General features: G+C 50.3%; 3 protein-coding genes across 5 annotated transcripts in view; 1 reads left to right on the forward strand and 2 right to left on the reverse strand.

Annotated features, from left to right (window-relative positions):
* The window catches only part of Kat2a (K(lysine) acetyltransferase 2A), an 8944-nt gene extending 792 nt beyond the window's left edge, over positions 1-8152 (reverse strand). Inside the window, exons 1-17 of one of the 2 annotated variants that reach the window (XM_013038099.1) lie at positions 7760-8152; positions 7504-7627; positions 6826-6971; positions 6610-6699; positions 5632-5813; positions 5348-5539; positions 4414-4520; positions 4137-4247; positions 3921-4057; positions 3629-3837; positions 3308-3434; positions 2051-2161; positions 987-1130; positions 620-734; positions 493-529; positions 345-408; positions 102-196 (exon numbers count right to left, since the gene is read on the reverse strand). In XM_013038099.1, the coding sequence (XP_012893553.1) occupies positions 102-196; positions 345-408; positions 493-529; positions 620-734; positions 987-1130; positions 2051-2161; positions 3308-3434; positions 3629-3837; positions 3921-4057; positions 4137-4247; positions 4414-4520; positions 5348-5539; positions 5632-5813; positions 6610-6699; positions 6826-6971; positions 7504-7627; positions 7760-8098 (2330 nt within the window). In that variant the 5' untranslated portion in view covers positions 8099-8152. Of the gene's footprint in view, positions 1-101; positions 197-344; positions 409-492; positions 530-619; positions 735-986; positions 1131-2050; positions 2162-3307; positions 3435-3628; positions 3838-3920; positions 4061-4136; positions 4248-4413; positions 4521-5347; positions 5540-5631; positions 5814-6609; positions 6700-6825; positions 6972-7503; positions 7628-7759 lie in introns of both variants that reach the window. The other variant, XM_013038098.1, reaches the window with a different exon arrangement.
* Positions 8153-9409: 1257 nt separating this feature from the next.
* Positions 9410-9921, forward strand: Hspb9 (heat shock protein, alpha-crystallin-related, B9). The gene has a single exon (XM_013037814.1). It carries the CDS (start codon positions 9437-9439, stop codon positions 9914-9916), a length of 480 nt encoding a protein of 159 aa, XP_012893268.1. The 5' UTR covers positions 9410-9436; the 3' UTR covers positions 9917-9921.
* Positions 9922-10597: 676 nt separating this feature from the next.
* Positions 10598-21172, reverse strand: part of Rab5c (RAB5C, member RAS oncogene family) — a 26545-nt gene continuing 15970 nt past the window's right edge. The window contains exons 2-7 of one of the 2 annotated variants that reach the window (XM_013038059.1): positions 18453-18604; positions 15607-15854; positions 13811-13962; positions 13247-13369; positions 12092-12185; positions 10598-11505 (exon numbers count right to left, since the gene is read on the reverse strand). In XM_013038059.1, coding sequence (XP_012893513.1) covers positions 11390-11505; positions 12092-12185; positions 13247-13369; positions 13811-13962; positions 15607-15772 — 651 coding nt within the window. In that variant the 5' untranslated portion in view covers positions 15773-15854; positions 18453-18604 and the 3' untranslated portion in view covers positions 10598-11389. The remainder of the gene's footprint in view (positions 11506-12091; positions 12186-13246; positions 13370-13810; positions 13963-15606; positions 15855-18452; positions 18605-21172) is intronic. The other variant, XM_013038058.1, reaches the window with a different exon arrangement.

Here is a 21172-nt window from a genome sequence, read left to right on the forward strand (position 1 = left end):
GGCGGGGGGAGGGGAGAGTGAGAGGGGGGGACCCCGGCTTTAAGAGTGGGGAGACGGCCGGGTCCCCGGGTGGTGTGGCCCAGCAAGAAAGAGAAAAATGGAGGTCCTCACCGATGGGGAAGCGGATGACGTCGTAGTAATCAGGGGCCTCTGCCTTCTTCACGGGCTCCATGAAGGGCCAGGCGCTAGGGTGTGACTAGAGAGGGAAGTTCAGCTGGGGGCAAGGCCCATGCCCAGCCGGCGGACGCCACCACCCCAGAATGGGTCATAAAGCCACAGCTGTTATAAAAAGATTCCCCTCCTCCTCACCACCCCCCGGGGGGGGGGGAACGTGGCCTCCTCACCTTGATCTGGGCCAGTAGGTTTTTGAGGGTTGTGTACAGCTGGTCTGGGTCCTTTAGTTCCTTGCTGGGATGAGAGATGCCAAGTTAAGTGTGAGGCTCTGGGTTCTTGTGCCCCACCCCCCACCCCCATCCCCCTACAGAAACTCACCCCTTCTCTTTCCCCAATGGCTTCCAGCCAGTTTCTCCTGAAAAGGGGGAATGAGAGAACAGCCCTAAGAATGCCTGGCCGACCAAACAACATGCCTTCCTGTCCCCTCAGCAAAACCCCTACTCACGAATGCCGGGGACACTCTCTACAGGGATCTGCCTCACGCCCTCCTTGAAGCAGCTTAGCCCGGGGTAGACCTTGCGGATCTGGGCCTGTTTGCGCTCAATCAACTTCTTGATGATCTGAGGGAAGAAGGGGTTTGAGTTGGCCCACTCCAGCCCCAGTCTCAACTTTCCCAAGGCCACAAGCTGCTCTGCCTCCCTGTCCTAATTTGCCATATAAGGCAGGGTGAGAACCAAGACCCAGCCCATCCTCACCATATGCATGCACACACAAACACATGCACAAAGGAACACACATAAAGTACAGGTCTACACATGTGCTCAGCCTCCATGTGTGCACACGATAAACCCCCAGAAATGTGCATGCACAACCTCCTTCTGCTTCTTGATGATGTGGGACAGCTCTGTATAGGGGATCCGGGGATTCAGCTCACACTCCATCAGTGTCGCCCCCTCATAGTCCTTGATGTAGCCCAGGTACCGGCTCTTGGGCACCTTGATGTCCTTGGAGAAGCCCTGAGGAGGGGGGATAGAAAAAACAGTCTGGGGGCTGGGAAGGTGGCTCAGTGGTAGAGCGCTTGCCTTGCATGCATGAGGCCCTGGGTTAGATTCCTCAGCACCACATAAGCAAAAAGAAAAAAGCTGGAAGTGGCGTTGTGGCTCAAGTGGTAGAGCGCTAGCCTTGAGCGCCCAGGCCCAAAGTTTAGGCCCCACAACCGGACCCCCCCAAAAAAAAATAAAGTCTGTCAAAAAAACACTCAATTTTCACAGTGCCCCGCAGAGCACCTGAGTGGTGATGTGTGCCACAATCTCTTGCCCTTGCCCCCCCCTTTTTTTTTTGCCAGTACTGGGGCTTGAACTCTGAGCCTGAGCTGTCCCTCAGCTCTTCAGCTTAAGGATAGTACTCTTCCACTTGAGCCACTATGCCACTTCCGGTATTTTTTGTGTATGTGGTGCTGCGGAATTGAACCCAGGGCCTCATGTATGCAAGGCAAGCATTACCACTGAGTTAACTTCCCAGCCCCTCTCGCCCATTCCTGAACCTCCTTGTGGCACTGTGAGGACTCTGTCTGTCCGTGGGAAGGTTCTAGGTTGGCTGAGCACCCCACCTACTCCTACAAGCTTCCCAAGTCCTCTGGAATGCCCCACTGGGGCCACAGAAGAATGAAGCAAGACAGGAGGAATAACTTCCTCACAGTGCCAAGTAGAAGAGGGGACATGAAGAGACCCTGGCTTCCTCCACAGCAGGAGGCTGCAGAGGAGGACCTGTGGGGGAAGGGGAGGCTTACGTGCTTTCTTTTTTCCCCCTTTTGAAAAAAAATTCTCTTTAAGTAGTTGCACAAAGGAGTTGCCATTTAACAGAACAGTTTATGAATACATCTTGACCAACATCACCCCTTTCAACATTTTCAAGTATCCTTCCCAAGCCCACTCACTTGCTTTTTGAAGTAGCCAATGGCATACTCATCAGCGTAGGTGAGGAAGTAGAGGATGCTGTGTTTGATGTGGTACTCCTTCAGGTGGTTCATCAGGTGAGTGCCATAGCCCTGGCAGGAAGGGTTGGGGCAGATTGGGATAGAGGTGGAAAAAAGTCTGCAGGGACCAAGGGCAGGAAGGAGGAAAGGTGGCTGGCAAAGGGCTTGCTAAACTACAGATACCAATTCCCCAGTTAAATCCAAGAGGTATAATCCCCATTTTACAGAAGAGGAAACTTAAGAACTCATATTTTAGTTAGGAAACTATGTCCGTTTGCCAGTATTCAAACCCTACATAGCTCATGGATTTGCAGGTCTTGGGCTTTAGACTGAGGGGAAAGAAGTGAGATTGATCATAAAGGTCTGCTCATCACAGCAACTAGCCGCCCAAAAGAATCTCTGCTATAGGGCTGGGCCCTGAAGATCTGGTCTGCCTGAAACAGGCGCTGAGGTAGCTAGCCTAAGTCTGCTATAACAAAGGATTGAGCCAGGACTATCAGCATAAGGCAACTGTAACAATTATTAATTCTCTAAGGTATAGAAATGTTCTTGAATAAAGACAGACTCACTTAAAAAGTGTTTGCTTGTGGTTCATACCTATGAGAATCCAACTACTTAGGAGATGGAGATAAGGGTCACAATTTAAGGTCAGTCTGGGGAAAAAGACCAGCCAGGTGTTATGGTACACACCTAAGGTCCCAACTACTTAGGAGGCAGTTAGGAGTATCATGGTCCAAGGTAAACCCTATCTGAAAAAATTGAAAGCAAAATGGGAAAACAAAGACTGGGAATGTGGTAGACATTTCCTAGCAAGTGCAGAGCCCTGAGTTCAAGTCTCAAATACTGAAGAAGAAAAAAAAACGTAGTGCTGATGGCTGAAGGCAGAGGTATAGCACTGTCTACCATGTACAAGGTCCTGGGTTCTAGCGCCAGTACATGCATATGTGAGCATGTGTGCGTGTGTGCGCGCACACACATGCATGCACACACCCACACACATGTGCGTGTGCACGCACATGCACACACATGCATGGTGCTCATGCTGCCAGCTATTGGGCCTCATTTCTTTAAAGTGCAGTTCCCAAGCTGCAGCTGCCACTGTGTGGGGACATGAGGAACTGCAGGGAGGACAGGGACGACTGGTAACACACTCTGACCTGGTTCAAAATCAAACAGTTGGAGGGATGGGGTCAGTCAGGGTCAGGGCACTCAGCTCACCTTGACCTGCTCATTTGAGGTGACAGCACAAAAGACAATTTCCGTGAAGCCTTGAGTGGGAAACATGCGGAAGCAGATCCCACCGATGACCCGCCCATCCTTGATCAAGGCCAGAGTCTTGTGCTTCCTAAGATAGAGAGGGTATGTCAGCCTTACTTGTCCCCCACTACTCCCAGGTCCAGCTCTAGTCAGTGATGGGAACTGAGAAGCAAAGCTCTTTGAAAGTTGGGCCTTGGAACAGGAAGGAAGGTGTCCCCAACTATGAGGGTAAGAAGTCCCTATGGGTCATGTGCAAGGGGCTGAGGCTCCCAGGGGACGCACGGGTCAAAGACGAGGCGGGCAATATACTCCTTGGGCATGCGAGGCAGCTGGTGGGAGAAGACATTCTGCAGCCCCACGAGCCAGAGCAACACGCGCCGATTGGCCTTGGGCATCAGTGAGTTGCCAATGACGTGGAACTCGATGATGCCACGGCGTTCCTCTAGGCGGGCTGTCTCGTCCCGGGCTGCATTGGCTGACAGCAAACTCGTCTAGGCAGAAGAGGAGTGGTAAACAAGGGCCTGGGTAGGTGAGGGCCCTTTACCCCCTCTGGTCAGCAGGCCAGCGGGCTCACCTCAGGCCCCAGCATGGCAGCAGGGTCTGTGATGGTCAGCATGACCTCATTGACCAGCTCCATGGGGATGTCGCCCATCACACGAAGCCTCTTGGCATCCTCCAGGGTCAGGTTCTCTGGAAGCTTCCTCTTCTCACCTGCTAGAGAAGTTGGCAAGGTTATCCAGCACAGCCAGAAGGTCCAAGGGAGGGGTGTGTGAGGGAATCAAGTACTCACCTGGCATGGGCTCAGCCCCTGTGGAATCCAGACTTAGGGAGTTGTTGCTGCCCCCACCCATGGTAGGGCTGAAGATTGGGGTGCTGGGAACAACCGCAGCACTGACCGTAGCTGAGGAAAAAAAAAGAAAACCTCAAGGATAGAGAACAGAAAGTGTTGGCAGGTCCCCCAAAAGAATCAAGGCCCTCCCCGCCCCAAATGAGCCCCCTGCAATTTCCCAGGCTCCACTCCATTCCCAGGGCCAAGCAGACCCTACAGAGCCTACTGTGCCACATACCTGGCCGGGGTACCAGCTGCGTCCCCTCTGAGGGTGGCATGGTGAAGCCTGACTCCCAGATGGGAGAGTTGGCCCCATAGATCTCCTCCTCGAGCATGGACAGGAACCTGTCAGGAGAGTACAGACTGTTCCACACCTCGGTCCTTCAACCTTGGTACAGCCTGAGCCAGACCCAGGGGGACTACAGGCTGACCAGACAGACCCTGCTGTCGGGGGGGGGGGGCGGGAGCCCAAGAAGGGAGACAGCCTTTGCCTTCTGGGAAGTCCCAGCCTCAATGGAGAGGCATGGCCCACTGCCTTCTGGGAACCTCTAACTGAGGGTAAGAGGTCAAGACACTCAGGACAGAGATCAGAAGCCTTGCTTTTCCATGACGTGTGGCCCAGGGAGACCGGGTCTGAGCTGATGCCATCCTGTGCTGTGTGGCTAGGCAGGGTATCATATCATTTGCATCCTCTCATTCCCCTCAGAATCACCCCATCTTGCCACTGCTTATTCCCAACAAAGGCTTTTGAACTGTAGAGCTATGAGTCAGGTTCCAATGGGAGGAAGGTATGGTCTAGAAAGCATTAGAATAGGGGTGTAGTTGGTTTCACCTCAAGTGTCAGCTCTGGTTTCTTGGAATGCTGTGGTGGGACAGTTTCTGAAGCTGTGTCAGGCCCCCATGGGAAACAATTAGTAATGTCTACCAGGGCTGTGGGAGGGGGCAGCGTTAGCTCGGGCATGTACCTGCCATCCCCAGACTAGCACGTGCAAAGGCAAATACTAGCAAGTTGCTTCTGGGCCATGGGCAAGTCTGCCAGGTAGACACCCAGATCCCAGAAGGCCCATGGAGGGAGAGGAGGGACCAATCCAGGAAGCCTTCCTGGAAAACAGGGGACAAAAAGGAGGACATGACCTTGGGACAAAATCCCAACAAGCCAGACCGGGCCTTACTTGGGAAAGTGAGTGAGGATGAGGGTCCTCTTCTCGGGCACCAGCTTGTCCTTTTCCACTCGGAACTTTTCCAGTAGCTGCCGGCGGGTGACCGTGAAGATGGACCGCAGAAGGCTTCGTCCAAAGACATGGGTGGTCTCATAGCGGGGCAGGCTGTCGCAGCTCTGTGGCACGTGGCAGTAACAGAGCCACCTGGGGGGTGGGAGAGTGGCAGGTAAAGGTGAAGACCACAGAACCCAGCCTAGGCCTACAAACCTCTTCCCTGAACCACTGGCGGGGCGTACCTGGTATAGTTGACCTTGTAGGTAGCCACATCCTCGGACTGGGACCTCTGTCGAAACTGGGCAGGGGTCTCAAGCTTCCAATAGTTAAGGCATAGCAGGAACATCTTTGAGAGTTCAAACATTGTCTGCCGCTCCCGGGGAGCCAGGTGGCTAAACTTGTACTGCACAAAGTTCAGGACACCCTGAGAGAGGAGATGGACCAAAACCAGAGGAGGCATGAGCAGCTGCAGGGCCTTTTCACACAAAGATGCTCCCTACCAGACACAGAGGCTCATGCCTATAATCCCAGTTACATGGGAGGTGGAGATTGGGAGAAATGTGATCCAAGATCAGATTGAGCAAAAATCAAACAGAAGCTGGACCCAGTGGTGTGCACGTGTCATCCAACTACACATGAAGCAAAAAAAGAAGACAATCTCACTCTATGCTGGCTGGGGCAAAAATTCCAGACCCTATTCAAAAAGCCAGGTGCTGGTGGCTCACACCTATAATCCTAGTTACTCAGGAGGCTGAGATCTAAGGATCACAATTTGAAGTCAGTGTGAGTAGAAAAGTCTGTGAGACTCCCAATGAACCAGCAAAAATCTGGAAATAGAGATGTGGCCCAAATGGTAGAACTCAAGTTTTGATTAAAAAAAAAAAAAAAGCAAGAGAGCCAAATCCTGAATGCAAATTCCCAAAACAAAACAAAAAGAAAACCCTAGCCACTTGAGATGTGGCTCAAACAATAAAGTACATGCCTAGCAAGTACAAAATCTTGAGTTAAATTCCACTAGTTTAAAAAAAAAAAAAAAGACACCCTACATACTCTGGGACTCTGAGAATAGAAACTAAGCCCTGGTCTACCCGTAAGTTATCAGAGAACATGTCCCTTCTCTGAACCTCTCCCCCACTCGCCTCTTGAAGACGATGGAGAACAAAGGTTCCTCACTCCTCCAAAACTCCCCTAGTTCTCCTCTTACCACCTTCCTGTCCCACCTGTTCAATGTTAGGCTTCTCAAATGGAGGGCTGCCCAGGGACCCTTCCACCACAGGCCGGGTCATCTGCAGGATGCATTTCCGCAGGAGCTGGAGGGAAGAGGAAAGGGGAGGAGTAGTGACTGACAGCAGAGCTCAGAACTGAGGACCCCCTCCCTCAACATTCAAAAGGCCTTCCCACATCCACTCCTAAACTCTCAGTCCCTGAAAGCTCACCTTAAAGAGGTAGAAATAGACCTGCTTGGTGTCTGTGTCCTCTTCCTTGTGAACAGACATGAACAGGTTCTCCACATCCACCACCATGCCCAGCAGCCGGTTAATTTCATCCTCTGACACATTCTCCAGGTGGGACACATGGTCAGCTGCAAGAAGAGTGGGGAAGAAAGGATAAAAGAGATCCACAGGATCTGTGTGCCAGGAGCTCAGGTCTGTAATCCTAAATCTGAGGGCTGAGGTTTGAAGCCAGCCTGAGCAGAAAAGTCCATGAGTCTTCTTATATCTAATTAACCAACAAAAAGCCAGAAGTAGATGTGTGGCTCAAATAGTACAGTGCTAGCCTTGAACAAAAAGGCCAAATGAGAGCTTGAAGCCCTGAGTGGAGGAAGAAGAGGAAAAGAAGAAGAAATAATAATCTACAGGGCTTCCCGCACTTCTTGCCAGCCATCCCCAAATACATCCTCATTCCCTCCAACCCATGTGGACCAACAGGGCGAATGAATGATCCCATGCCGGCCCTGGCAGATGGCTCCTGCCTTTCACATATCCCAACCCAATCTTTTCTCAGAAGCATCTCTGATTTTTTTTTCTGAGAGGCTTTATGGTAAAGTTATCCCCTCCAACAGGACCTTGCACCAACCCCTTTACAACCAGCTCCCAAGGCGCAGCCTGCCTTACCTAAAGGGTGCTCACAGCTGCGGCACAGCTCGCTCAGGTTGGCAGCTGGCTGTTGGAGGTCCATACGTGGTGCGGTGGGGGGCTTGGGATTTTTCCAGCCATTACACTTGCAGGTTTCATTGGCCTAGAGGAGGAAAGATCAGTCAATGGCACTGTATTTTTGGTGCCGGAGCCGCTCGAAGCTTCGTCCCGATTCCCACTCGAGCTCTAGGATGCCCCCAAGTCCCGCCCCTTTCGTCCCAGGCCCCGCCCCCACCTTGCAAGCCGAGAAGACCCCAAGCTTCTCGAGCTTCTTGGCACGCGGCAGTCCCCGGACTTGCGCCTTCCTCTGGCTAGCACGCTGCTGCTGGCTCAAGCCAGGCCGAGCTGGATCGCCCCCAGCCCCAGTCCCCCCACTTCCTACCCCGGGGCCCCCAGCCCCTGTGCTCCCAGCCGGGGCTGCAGCTGGGGCGGGGGCTGGCGCCGGGGTGGGAGCCGGAGTGGAGGCAGAAGCCGGACTGGGCGAAGGAGTCGGAGTTGGGGCTGGGGCCGGAGACTGAAGGGGCCGGGGCTGCGCAGCTGGGGCAGGGGTCGAGGCCTGGGATGGTTCCGCCATGGCCTCCCCGCAGCGGAGCGGCACCGCGGTCCCAGCCCTAGGGCCGCATGGGCAACCGGCTCGCAGTGCGCAGGCGTCACCGCCCCGGTGCACGCTGGGAGTTGTAGTCTTGCCGCGCCGTGCCCCTCTGCCTCTGCCTTCCAGACTTTTCTGCTCTGTCTCTTGGTCCCAAGCAGCAACCCATTTGACTGCTTCTCACTTCTATCCTGAGAGCATCCGGAACAGTCGTGATTGCTATCATTTCGGGGACACGGAACATCTCAGAACATAGGCATCTGTTTGGGGAGATTTGTGGATTTTGAAGCCCACCAAGGGAAATGGAAGCAGTCATTTTAGAGACCAGCCATGTTAAAATACGACCCTTATATCAGCTAATGTAAGCTGGTAAGGGGCGGGGAGGAGGGAGTGAGACAAATGCAGGACCCTCAATTTCAAACTTGGGTGTCCCTAGGTCAGTCCTATCCTGGGGTTCTCTTCTCGATCACAGCTCCAAGTCATATCCTACAGACTACCTGACATAGAATTTAGGACTTAGTTTAAATGTAGCAACTTAGTTTAAATTTGTGCTATGTGGTATCGACATGGGTGTTGGCTTTGTGATATTCAGCTGAATATTTTTGTGCACTTCTCTTTATTACGTAAGGATTTTTTTTTCCCTATGAAACCACTGAGCACAGGCATAGCTACGGCTGGGATAGTCACAAAGAAAGCTACCAAAGTGAGGGCAGAGGGAGATAAAGCCCAGCTTTCAGCTCTGTCTTCATCTTTGTGGTCTCCAAGCCCAGCCCTGGGGCCTACAGAACAGGAAGAGAATTCAAGATGCAGACAGATACTTCTTTCCTCACATGTTAGCAGAGGATTATGCGTGGTCAGGGAAAGGCAGGGTGTTCTGTCTCTATCTAGGATACAGTCCTCCTAGTCCCAGGCCTGGTTCATAGAGGGCAGGACAGCCTTCTTCCAGCCAGGTAACTCAATCTGATCTTGGCTGTCACCAAATCATCCATTTACATGCAGGTTGGGATCCTGCATGCTCAGTTGTATCCAGTTCCACCACAACCCTGGACCCTCTGATGCTGGTGAAGGGCAAAGGGAGGAGCAGAGTCCAGGCAGCAGGACGACTGACTACTTGGCACCCGGACGTAGGACAAGCATGGTTAACCTGGAACACTGCCCAACGTTTGCCTGTGCTGAAGGAACCGGGTGGGCGGAGCTGAGCTCAGCTGAGTGGGCGGGGCTTGAGCGAGATGGGCAGGGCCAGGGCGGGGCGGGGCGGCCTTCCTCCCGCGCACCAGCCGGGGCAGCGAGCCTCGAGCCCTCACATAGCAGTTGCTCACTCGGATGCAGCGGGTCAGTGGCAGTTTCTCCAACGAGAGTCGGGTGGCGCCCCGGTTTTCTAATGCGGCCGTCACTGAACGAAATCAAGTGGCCACACTACCGGTGCGGGTGCTCAGGGACGAGGGACTAAATGTGCAGAACCGTGAGCACACCCAAGATGATTTCCAAGTGAAGATGGATGCCTTCGGCTTTGCCCCAGAGGAACTCGTGGTGCAGGTGGATGGCCAAAGCTTGGTGGTGACCGGCCAGCGACACCAGGAGGGCTCCGACCCCGCCAGAGGCAGCTACCGCCGAATGGAGCAGAAGGTGCACCGACAGATGCTACTCCCGCCTGACCTAGACCCGGCCGCCATGTCGTGCTGCCTGACCCCCTCAGGCCAGCTGTGGGTCCGTGGCCAGTGCAGGGCGCTGCCTCTGTCCCAAGCCCACACCGATCCATCCCTGAGGCCCAGGCGACAGGGCTCTAAGAAAAGTTCCACCTAACCTGACCTAGTAAACAACCACCGTGATGAGCAGACTAAGGGTCCTGTCTTTTCTGGTGTTGGGATCGGATGCTGATGGTTAGAACTGCAGGTAGAGGGAGCTCCTCGCCCACCCCCCAAGTGGTGGTGGGCCAAGAATCAGGTCCTGGGTGAAACTGGGGAACCCGGGTGTCATCAGACCCCAGACCCAGACCCAGTGAAGGGATCTGAGACTTGGGGGTGGACCTGCAGGGGGAGGGAAGGAATGCAATGGAGAAAAACAGTGCCAGGTGGCAAGGAAAGTGAGGTGCTATAGCCTTGCTTTTTGAAGTTGTCAGTGCCCCTTCTTCAAGGAAGAGGATGAGATTCACCCAACAGGCCTGGTGCACGCCCAGTGGTCATTTCAGAGATCTCCCAAACATGAATCCCATGTCCCCTAATGTAAGCTGATGAGGGCAGGGAGGTGGGGGAGAGAAAAATGCAGGACCCTCAGCTTCAAGCTTAGTTGGCCCCAGGTCAGTGCTGTCCCAGTCCTACATCCTCAGAGCTTTGTCTTGGTTACCATGACCACCAGCATCCCCTCAAATTGTGTGTATGGGGTGGGGGGAGGGCTGTGTTTAAGAACACTCTGGTTCATTTTAAATTAATTTCAATAAACTAGAGAGGACATTGATAAGCTGCTAGAGAAAGACGAAGACAAGTGTGAGATCGATCGATCGGCTGACTATATTGACAAGATACTGATTGGTTACATGTTGAAGAAAACATACAATACAAAATACAGAAAAAGTTGGTTCCATCCCTTCCCTCTTCCCCCCACCCTTGCCCACCCACCCCAAATACTCATCATCGTGATTTGGTCAGAACAGGGCTCAGAGCCAGAGGTCAGGGTGACCTAGGGTGGAGGGGTCAGGGGCAATGGGGATGTGGCCATCATAATGATGCTGCGATACTGCTGCCGTTTCTCTCCCAGCTTAGAGTAGAGCGGGGAGGGGCTGCAGCCTGATGACAGCCAGTTGTGGGAAGAGCTACCTGTCCCTTCCCAGTCCAGGGCCTGCCCACTGCCCTGGACCAAGACCCCTCCCAACAAGGTAAGGATGTGGGTGCTCTTGTGGAGTCTGCTCTCCAACAAGAGGAGGGAAACAAGGGGGTAACTGCTTAACCCCCTGCCCCACAGACAAGGTGGGTATAGGAGCACATGGCTACTACCAGCAAAGGAGAGTTGGAGAGCAGTAGAAGGGGGGGAAGTGGGAAGAGCAGAAGATCATATATATTAAAAAAGTGACTTAAGACTTAAAATTGAATTAGTATTTGTACAGAAAGGTGCAGGTGGAATAACTCCCTCCGGTCTAGGATCAAAGTTATGCGGAGAAATCATGGACCCCTCCCCTGCCCCCAGCTGTGGCCCGAGTCGTTGTTAAGTGCGATTGGTTAGAATGGATTCCAGTTGGGTCGTTCAGGCGGAGGAGTGGGGGCAGTGATAGGCAAGGGGGGCTCAGTTGCTGCAGCACTGGCTCCTGCTGGCTGGGTTGTTCTCCTGGAGGTCCACACCTCGGTTTCGGCCTGGAGCACCAGCTGCATTCTGAGGCTCATTCTTGGGAAGCTTCTTAGCTGTTTGGGAGACAAGAGGAAAATGCTTCAGTGAGGCTACCCCAATACGCTCTCCCAACTGCACCTTTACCACCATCCTACTCCATCGGTGACAGGGCTTTCCATGCAGCAAGTGTATTGTGAGTGTCTTGGAAACAGGAGGCAAAGAGATTTTAAAGAACTTTCCCCAGGGTCAGGATTGTAGTGAATGCCCATAATCCCAGCACTTGGGATGTTGAGGCAGAAAAAAACCAAGAGTTAAAGGCTTTTCTCGCTATATATTCAAATCTTGTCTCAAAAACACAAAAAACAAAAAGAAACAACTTGCCCAAGACCACAGAGCTAATAAGTGGGAGGATAACTCTAGAGTCAAATGACCTAAAACTAAGAAAGGGTAAAGAATAGCAAAGGCAGATTCTAAAATGGGCACAAGCTAAAGGTCAGGGAGTAAAAGGTTGAAACTCAGGCTTTAGAAACTTCCGAGGTGCGCTACTGAGGTGGTAAAAGATATGTTGGTGGAGAAACACCCCAACCACAACCCATTAGCGAACAGCACACAAGAAATATGCTCTTGGAGGTGATGGGATGGGGAAGAGAAAAAAGTTACCTATTGCCATGAAAATTTCATTCACATTCATTGCAGTCTTTGCGGAAGTCTCCATGAACAGCAAACTGTTGTCATCTGCATAGGCTTGTGCTTCCTGATTCATTGGAAGTGAGAGAGAAAGGGCAGGAAGAAAATGTTAGCAGTTGACAGGTGCTAAGGCCCAGGATAAAAGCATGTCTTTTATATACAATAGAGCTTGACTGGACAAAGGCAAGGGTTTTCAGTCCTATGGTTTCCTTGTTCTGAGTTCCCTCAAAACATCTCAACCCCAGGTCTCCCCATACACATCATATGTCTCAGCTCATGAATATCAGCAGATGTTTGTTTTTATCCATTCAGACTTTCCTAGGTCCACCTTGCCTTCTTATTGTTCAAAAGAACTAAGCTGGGAAATACCAGAAAGTTATACTAAAGGGCTGGGAAGGTGGCTCAGTGGTAGAGTGCTTGCCTTGCATGCATGAGGCCCTAGGTTAGATTCCTCAGCACCACATAAGCAAAAAGAAAAAAAGCCGGAAGTGGTGCTGTGGCTCAAGTGGTAGAGCGCTAGCCTTGAGCTAAAGAGTTGAGGGACAGTGCCCAGACCCAGAGTTCAGGCCCCATGACTGGACCCCCCCCCAAAAAAAAAAGAAAGTTATACTAAAAATAAACTTACATTTGGACAAAAGCATAAACATACATGGACATTTCTATTCTTCAGTTATTACAATTTGGAAGTCACCAGTTAGGGACTGGTAAAAAAGAATACTCAGTATGAATGACGTATGCCCATCTATGAGAAGAGAGGGATTCACAAGTACATGTGCACTTCTGTAAAGATAAGCAGCGGAGGAAGGGGAGGCTAGAGGAAGGAGAGGTTGAGACTTAAAATTTACTTTCCATGTTTTCTTGCATGATGCATTTCTACTATGTACATGAGTTATATGAAGAAAAAAAATCCTGTACTTTTCTAATACAGGACAGAAACACAAACTTCATGTGTCATACACATATTGCCCTATCCTCCCCATGCTCCTCTTGGACCCATGCATCAGTCAAAGTAGACAGCAGATGAAAGGTGCCTGTTGCCCTGCACCTGGCCCTTTCCACAGTCCCTAAGCATCTTGTGGAGGCCTCATGCAGCTGCTTGCTCATTGCCAAGTATTGTCATCTCCCTACCTGGAATTCCACAGCTCTCTTGTTGGCCAAGTCTGCCTTATTACCCGCGAGTGCAATGACGATGTTGGGGCTGGCCTGCCTCTGTAACTCCTTCACCCAGTTCTTGGCCCGTGCAAAAGTATCCTGAGGAGAAAGGGCCAGAATGTCAGAGACACAGGACAGTGACAGTGAAGCTCAAATGGTTTTAGCTAAGGTGTCTGAGATGTCATCCTTAAAAATTCTAGTCAGGACTGAGAATGTGGTTTAGTGGTAGAGTGCTTGCCTAGAATGCATGAAGCCCTGGGTTTGATTCCTCAGTAGCACATACACAGAGGCCAGAAGTGGTGCTATGGTTCAAATGGTAAAGTGCTAGCCTTGAGCAAAAGAAGCTCAGGGACAGTGCCCAGGCCTTGAGTTCAAGCCCCAGGACTAACAGAAAACAAACAAACAAAAAAACAATTCTGGTTGGCAGAGGAAAACTGCCCATATCCCACCCAAGAACCCCAAAAACAGGATTGAGAGGCCTGAAATGGGGGATTTTATAACTTAAAGATGAAGGGCAAAGAAAGAAGGGAAAAGCTTTACTGTGTTGGTGATGTCATAGACCACGATGGCAGCTTGGGCCCCCCGATAGTACATGGGGGCCAGACTGTGATACCGCTCCTGTCCAGCTGTGTCCCAGATCTCAAACTTGACTGTTGTATCATCTAAGCAGACAGTCTGTGTGAGGAAGGCCGCTGTAAGAGAGAAAGTGGTGTCACCAGGTAAGTTATAGGCCACCCCTACATATTTTCAGTTGCTTCTAGCCTCTGGCACTCAGAAATCTGCCAAAGAGATGGGCACACAAAAGTCCATGACCCAGGAGCCACAGCAGGCCTGATCATGGCACACGGGGCCACGGGTGTGGGTCCGAGGACGATGGGGACCACATGGACTGCCAATGTGGCCAGTGGAGGCCATTCTCTAAAGAATGCAGCAAAGGGCAGGAAAGGGAAGATCCAAGGAAGACCTGATACCAAGGACAGAGGGCAAGGCCCCCAGCATTCCTCCTTACCCTCCTCCTCCTCCCCCCACCCTTCTGTAGTCCTACTCCAGACTAGAGGTGTTGATTTCTCTCTCTCTCTCTCATACTCTCTCTCTCTCTCTCTCTCTCTGGCTTAGCTATGCCAGGGAAGTCAAGTCCACTTTGTTCCACTGCCAGGCTAAAGCTGGATAGCCAGCTTCTCCATTACCCCTGCCACCTACAGACACTCCAGCTAGCCCCACCCCCTGCTGACCCACATGCAGTTCTACACTACCACCCCACTCAATAGCTGGATCCCAGAGACCCTATGTGAGACAAGGGAACACAGGCACAGATGCATATATGCTCCAAAGGAGGAGTCTCAGAGCTGAAACAGACAGGAAGGAAGAGTCCCTCTGCCTGCACCAGCACAGGGTATCAGACAGCTCTGTAGAAAGCTGCTTTCCTTGTCTGCTCTTCCCACCTACTGAGCAGCCAGGGGCACCACTCCACTTCCCCCTCTCAAGCTTCTGACCCAAGTGCTGAAGAAGCAGCAGGAAGACTGCTGAGGCAGCCTGTTTTTTGCTTCCAGCTGCCTAGAAACCTCCTACCAACCAAGGGAGTAAAGAAGGGATGACTCAAGTCCAAGGTTAGCCCTGGCCTCTTGAGGTTTCATTGGCCACTGAGGCAAAAGGCTGAGTCCAGACCCTTTCTCATATCCTAAATGCTGATCAATAGGGAATCAACAGCATGCTCTGAGCTCCAGGAATGGGTAATGGTCAGACTCAGAAATGCCAACCCGGGCTGGGAATGTGGCTTAGCACATTGCCTAACATGCATGAAAGCCCCGAGTTCTGTTTCTCAGTACCACATAAACAGAAAAGGCTGGAAGTGGCGCTGTAGCTCAAGTGATAGAATGCTAACCTTGAGTAAAAAGCAGCTCATAGACAGTGCTCAGGCCCTGAGTTCAAGCCCCAGGACTGGCCAAAAAAAAAAAAAAAGCCATCAGCGAGCTATGAGTCACCAGGCCATTCCCACTTTGGAAAGCAGGAGAAGCCAGGGCACATGCATTGCCCCACACAGTTAGAAGGACCTCAGTGATCCAGAGCCAGCCTCTCCCTGTCTTGAGACTGGATCAACGGGAGAGGTCCAGCCAAGGCCACACAAATAAGAGGCTGAACCGTGGCAGAAAGCCAGTTTGTACTTCCCAGCTAACTCCTATGAGCTTGTCTCAACAAACACGGAGAAAAGCTGCTGGGTTTGAGGAACAGGTATGATTCCCCGGATGGATTTAGTTTAGTCTCTGTGATGAGGCAGCTCTCCTGTCCTTAATGTCAAGGCATCTCTTTAGCCCTCCTGATCCCATGTGCCCACTTACCTCCAATTGTGCTCTCCTGGTACTCGTGGAATTGGCCCTTGACAAAACGGAGGACGAGGCTGGACTTGCCTACTGCAGACTCCCCCAGAAGTACCAGCTTAAACTGACAGATCTTGTTCCCAGCCGCTGGTCCATTGGGTCGCGCTGTGCCTCCCCGACCCGCCATGGCCCGCTGCACTATAGTGGTACCAGTGAGTGTGGGGGCGGGTGCTATACAAAGAGGCACTTAGTGGGGAGGGGGCCTCCAACTGCAAGACAGAAGTAAGAAAGAGGAAGTTAGTTTTGGGACTGTCACAGGAGGCCCATCCTAAACCACAGGTCACCCCTCTGCCCTCCCTGATGACCTGGCTGACACCCCAGGCTGGAGCCCTCACTAGGCTACATACCTCCTTGCTCTACACAGAACAGACAGAAGTGGCCTCTCAACTTTAGAATCATGGTTCTGAGCCAATACTCTGACTTCCCAATCTTGAATATATACATTCACTTACAGATAAATAGGACAGGAATGGATATATATTGTAGACTGCTCAGTCCATGAGCTCCCCAACAAAAGCAGGTCCAGGAAGACACTAGGGTTTAGGTCAACAAACAAAGAGCTTGTAGTATTGTACTAAGACTACAGCCTGATCTGGGCAGAGCCAGAGTGTGGGGGGAAGGTAGGTAAGGGAACAGGGAGTCCTGACAGCTCCTCAGATAAGGGGCTTGTGGGTATTCAGGGACCAGGGCCTGGCCAGAGCAAGCAGTTAATAAAATGGCCATGCTCCTGCCACCTTTCTCGACCTGAGGCTGACCGTGTACCACTGTGTGTAGGAATCACAGTAATGTTCCAATCACTCATCCCAGCCTCCGTCTCTAGGCCTCTCATTCTGGATGGGCCAGAAGTCTCACACACATTAAAAAACAAAACACACACTCAAGCCAGAGCTCTGCTGGTAGTTAGACTGGCTGCCAATTTTCCCTTTTAAATAGAGACCTTGGTTCCTTTACTGGCAGAGGCAGGGGGGTGACACAGAAAAAGAGTGAGGGAGCAGTATGGGGAGAAATGGAGGCAAACATGGGGTACTAAGGCCAGCACTCCCAACAGCTGTGCTTCAACCCCAGCTTCTCAGTCTCTCAGCAAGTGAAAGCTTCAGAGGTTCAAGGTTTTTGTTTTGTTTTCTGGTGCCTCTACTAAGGTTTGAACTTAGGGCCTGGGCACTGTCCCTGAGGTTTTTTTGTGCTCAGCACTCTGCCACTTTGAGAAACTGTTCCACATCTGACTGTTTTTTTGTTTTTGTTTTTTTGGGGGGCGAGTTAATAGAAATAAGAGTCTCATGGATGTTCTTTCCTGGACTGGCTTTGAACTGCAATCCTTAGATCTCAGTCTCCTGATTATAGGCACGAGCCACAGGTGCTCAGTAGTTCAAGCTTTTTGTAAAACTTTGGAATTGCTATAACTGTAGGTGGTTATCTCCGGAATCCTCTAGAAGACTTAGACCAAAAGGTATCAGAACATACACAGAACAACATGTTTTTCAAATGAGTACTCCAAGTTGGTATTAGACTAGAATATACTGGGTGCTGGTGGCTCACACCTGTAATTCTAGCTACTCAGGAGGCTGAGATCTAAGGATCACAGTTCAAAGCCAGTCCAAGCAGGAAAGCCTGTGAGACTCTTATTTTCAATCAACTACCAAAAAAGCCAGAAGTGGAGCTGTTGTTCAAGTGGTAGAGCATTATAGCCTTAAGCCCAAAAGCTCAGAGATAGCCCCCAGACCCTGAGTTCAAGCCTGAAAACTGGCACACACACCCAGAAGACCTGAAGATTCTAATCAATATTTGGATTTAAGATGGGAAAAGACAATCATTGTACTTAGTAGACATTAGGTGGAAAATGACCTGTGTAACTTGTGTGCAGAGATGGGATGGGAAAACTGTGGGAAAGTGAAGGAAGGGGTGTTATTGTCCGAAAAAAAGAAATGTACTCATTACCTGACTTATGAAATGGTAACCCTCTGTAGAACATCTTAATAATAACAATAAAGTTATACTTTAAAAAAAGATAGGAGGAAGCTTTTAATTAGATTGCCTTTTGTATAAGTCTATACAGGAGGTGTCTACCACAGAGACCCCAAGGAGACCCAGGCTCTGCCCCTGACCAAGAGGAATGCCTTCTTTTACAGCCAAGGGACAGGGGAGTGAAAGGTCAGGGAGGTGTCTGTGCCTATGCAAGATGCTGACAGCAAAGGGCCTGCTCTATTCAGCCTCAAATCCTTTTCACATCCAAGTTCTCCCAGCAACTCATTTAATAACTGAGCTTCAGGAAGAATGATTCACCACCAGGAACAAGGGTTTCCTTTCTGGACAGTACCAAAGGAAAAGAGCTTTGAAATGAGGGCCACCTCTTCCCCAAAAGCACAAGGAGGAAGGAAGAATGGCGGTACATGTGAGTGTATGTGTGTCAGTAGCAAGAAATGCTGTTTAAATATGTCATAGTTAAGGTGCTTTCTCATTCCATCCCAGGCAAGGAAGAGACAGGCCAGAGCTTCAGGCTTCATCAGAGGCCTTCCTCACAACGCCTATGCACATCTTAGAACTCAAGAGTGGTTGTTAAAGGAAACAATTTTCAAAAACTGTTAACGTTTACTGAGTGATAGCATAACCAGTATCTCCTGTAAGCTTTTTATCAACCCCCCACCCAATTTTTACAGACAATAACTTGGCCCTCAGGTATTAAATGCCCAGTTCAAGGCCATACAGCATACAAGTGACACAGCTAGGATGAAAACTTGGGTTCCTGTAAGCTGAGCCAAAGTTATCCCCTCCCACCCCCCACTGGGGAAAACAATGAAGGCAATGCACACCCTCTGTGTTTGGTTTTGAGTAGCTGCAGCACCATTGCTGGTATGGCAAGGTCTGGTTCTGGTGACAGTCACAGTGATCTTGCAGTCCCCATACTCCCAAAAGCAGAAGGAGCCACTCAGGGCCAGGCAGGGCTAAGGCCACAGAGGGAAGACTAGAATGGAATTACAAGTTAGTTATTACTGTGAGTACATGTGACGCATAATCTTAGCTAGGCAATGAATGCGGCTGGGACACTAGAGGAACTATAAACCAGTGAGGGTGAGGGGGACAGAAAAGCAAGTCCCTGATTCCAAAAAAGCAAAGCAGCTGGATTTAGGGAAGAGAGCTACTAGCCTGGGCAGCAACCAACACCTACTGAAAAAAACAGCACATCTGAATCTTATTCCTACCTACTAAGTGGGTTTCCAAACCTGTGCAGACAAAGTGAGTTAAAAAAAAAAAAAAGCCCAAGAGGAGACAAGTACACTGGTTCTTGTTTGTGCATCAGCTGTGTGAGAGCCCTTACAGGTTTACAGCAGGGTCGGCTAGCTGCCACTGAAGCACAGCCAGGACTAGTGAGTGTGGCTGGCATGAAGCAAATGAGCACCCAGCTTTGGGCACCACTTTGGGCATCCTGTTTCTGAGTCACCTTGTAGAAGCCACCTGAGCTGAGTCTGGCTCACTAGTGCTATTAGTGATGGGGTGTGCCAGTGGTCATGACAGTGTTGAGCAAACAGAAGTTAACAGTATTGATATGGTTGCTCATAATGCTTTTGCAAAGGCTACTGGTGAACAGACTTTGGCATCACCAATTAACTGCTCTAGCTGGGTGGTTCAAACTGGCTATTGGCATGTTCTGCCTGATAACTGGTCCTGCCTTCCACCTGAGCAGGCAGACGCAGCACTTTTTATGGTCTGCTGCCTCGTGGTTTTCCTGGCTCTCTTCAGTGATCACATGAGCAGAGTGTCCAACCTTTCCAGACAATAAAGCACTGAAGAAGGTAATTTTTACCATGAAGGACACCCAGAATATGAGGATGTCTAAGTCTCAGAGCCCAGAAAGCCTTATAGCTGCTCCTCCAAGGATTGGGAAGTCAAAGATAGACCTTTGGCAGGTAGTAAAGGTGAATGGATTCATGTCTGAGCTATCCTGCGTCCTGAGGGGAGGAATCTTTCCTCTTGTACAGTAGCAAAAATTATCTTCTATAGATCAAGTGATGTGATTGTAATTTTTTTAAAAAGATAAGCTGGGTACTGGTGTCTCATGCCTAATTCTAGCTACTTAGGAGGCTGAGATCAAAGCCAGCTGGGGCAGGAAAGTCCTTGAGACTCTCACCTCCAATAAACTACTCAGAAAAAGCCAGAAGTGGCACTGTGGCTCAAGTGGTAGAACAATAGCCTTGAGCAAAAGAAGTTCACAGACAGTGCCTAGGACCTAAGTTCAAGCCCCAATATTGGCACAGGGGAAGAAAAAGAAAAAAGAAAGATAGTCTTAGGGTTAAAAATCAAATTCTTAAGAATCCAAAGCTGCCTACAGACATAGACTAGGCCAAAAAACACCGCTTCCCTGCCCCAAGTTGCCACTCAGTGTTAGCTTCAAGTCCAAGAAGACAAATCAGAGACCACCAAAAATGGGCCATGTCTTCCACAGCAAAGGGTAGAAGGTGCAAAGATTCAGGCCGTCCTAGTCAATGTGACTTTTCCTATAATGCCCACAAAAGGAAAAGGGCACTGAGATCTAAGCTGCTAAACACTCCTCTGTGCGCAAGCACTTTGGGGGCCAAGAGTAGACAAGAGAGAAAGAAAAAGTAGGACACTGCTCCTTCCTCTGGCCACTCCATGAGTTTCTTGAACTCCAGCCACTCCAAGGCAGTGCGTCTTAAACCATTTTCATCAGAATCACCAGCAGAGGATTAGGTCTTTGAGGCCCTTTTAAGCTCCTTGGTTAACAAGTCAAAGCTGGTAAACTAGCCTTTAGTGTAGTAAACCTGTCACTTATCGGGCCTTTAAACTCCATTAGGAAATAACCCTGATCAACTAATCTTAGAATTTCTAAAGGTGGAGTCCAGAACTCAATGTTCTTAAAAAAAAAAAAAAAAGTTCCCCCACGTGTTTTTAAGTAGCTGATTTAAGCATGAGAGTTGCAATTGATAACAGGAAAGAGCCAAGAGTGAAAAACAGAAAGGCACTCTGATTCTTGCTGTGGATAATACAGGTTATGGGATGAGGTGGGGGGCCTCAAGACACCAGATGCTGCTGGAACGTCGCCCCCTTCTCCAACCCCGTTAGACTGTTCACCTTTCTCTTCTCTACTTCGTGTAATCACCCACTTCATACTGTTGGCCCTTCCAGGTGAAAGGGCCAGTAATTCCAGCTGATGGGTGTCTCTTGTGCTTCCTGTTTGCTTTAGAGATTTCCTCTGTGAGTGCACATAGCTTGGATAGTGAGCTGATTAGAGAGACCAGATTGTTGGCTGGAGGATGGGTGGAGCCTCACTTAAGGTTAGCTCGGGTGGCCTAAGAACCAATAGGCCCAGTCCAGGCTCCTCTGAAGGTATTCTGGACTTATGCTTCAGTTATACTTTACTCTGGAAAAAATCATTCCTGAATATTTTAAGATATATCTCTGAATAAAAATATTTAAGGAGGGCTGGGAAGGTGGCTCAGTGGTAGAGCGCTTGCCTTGCATGCATGAGGCCCTGGGTTCGAATCCTCAGCACCACATAAGCAAAAAGAAAAAA

Source organism: Dipodomys ordii, unplaced genomic scaffold (assembly GCF_000151885.1).
Source record: "Dipodomys ordii isolate 6190 unplaced genomic scaffold, Dord_2.0 Scaffold7, whole genome shotgun sequence".
NCBI lineage: Eukaryota > Metazoa > Chordata > Mammalia > Rodentia > Heteromyidae > Dipodomys > Dipodomys ordii.

What these genes read in the sequence shown, in the direction of transcription:
- Hspb9 (XM_013037814.1), top strand. Translation starts at nt 9,437, where the DNA reads ATGCAGCGGGTCAGTGGCAGTTTCTCCAACGAGAGTCGGGTGGCGCCC.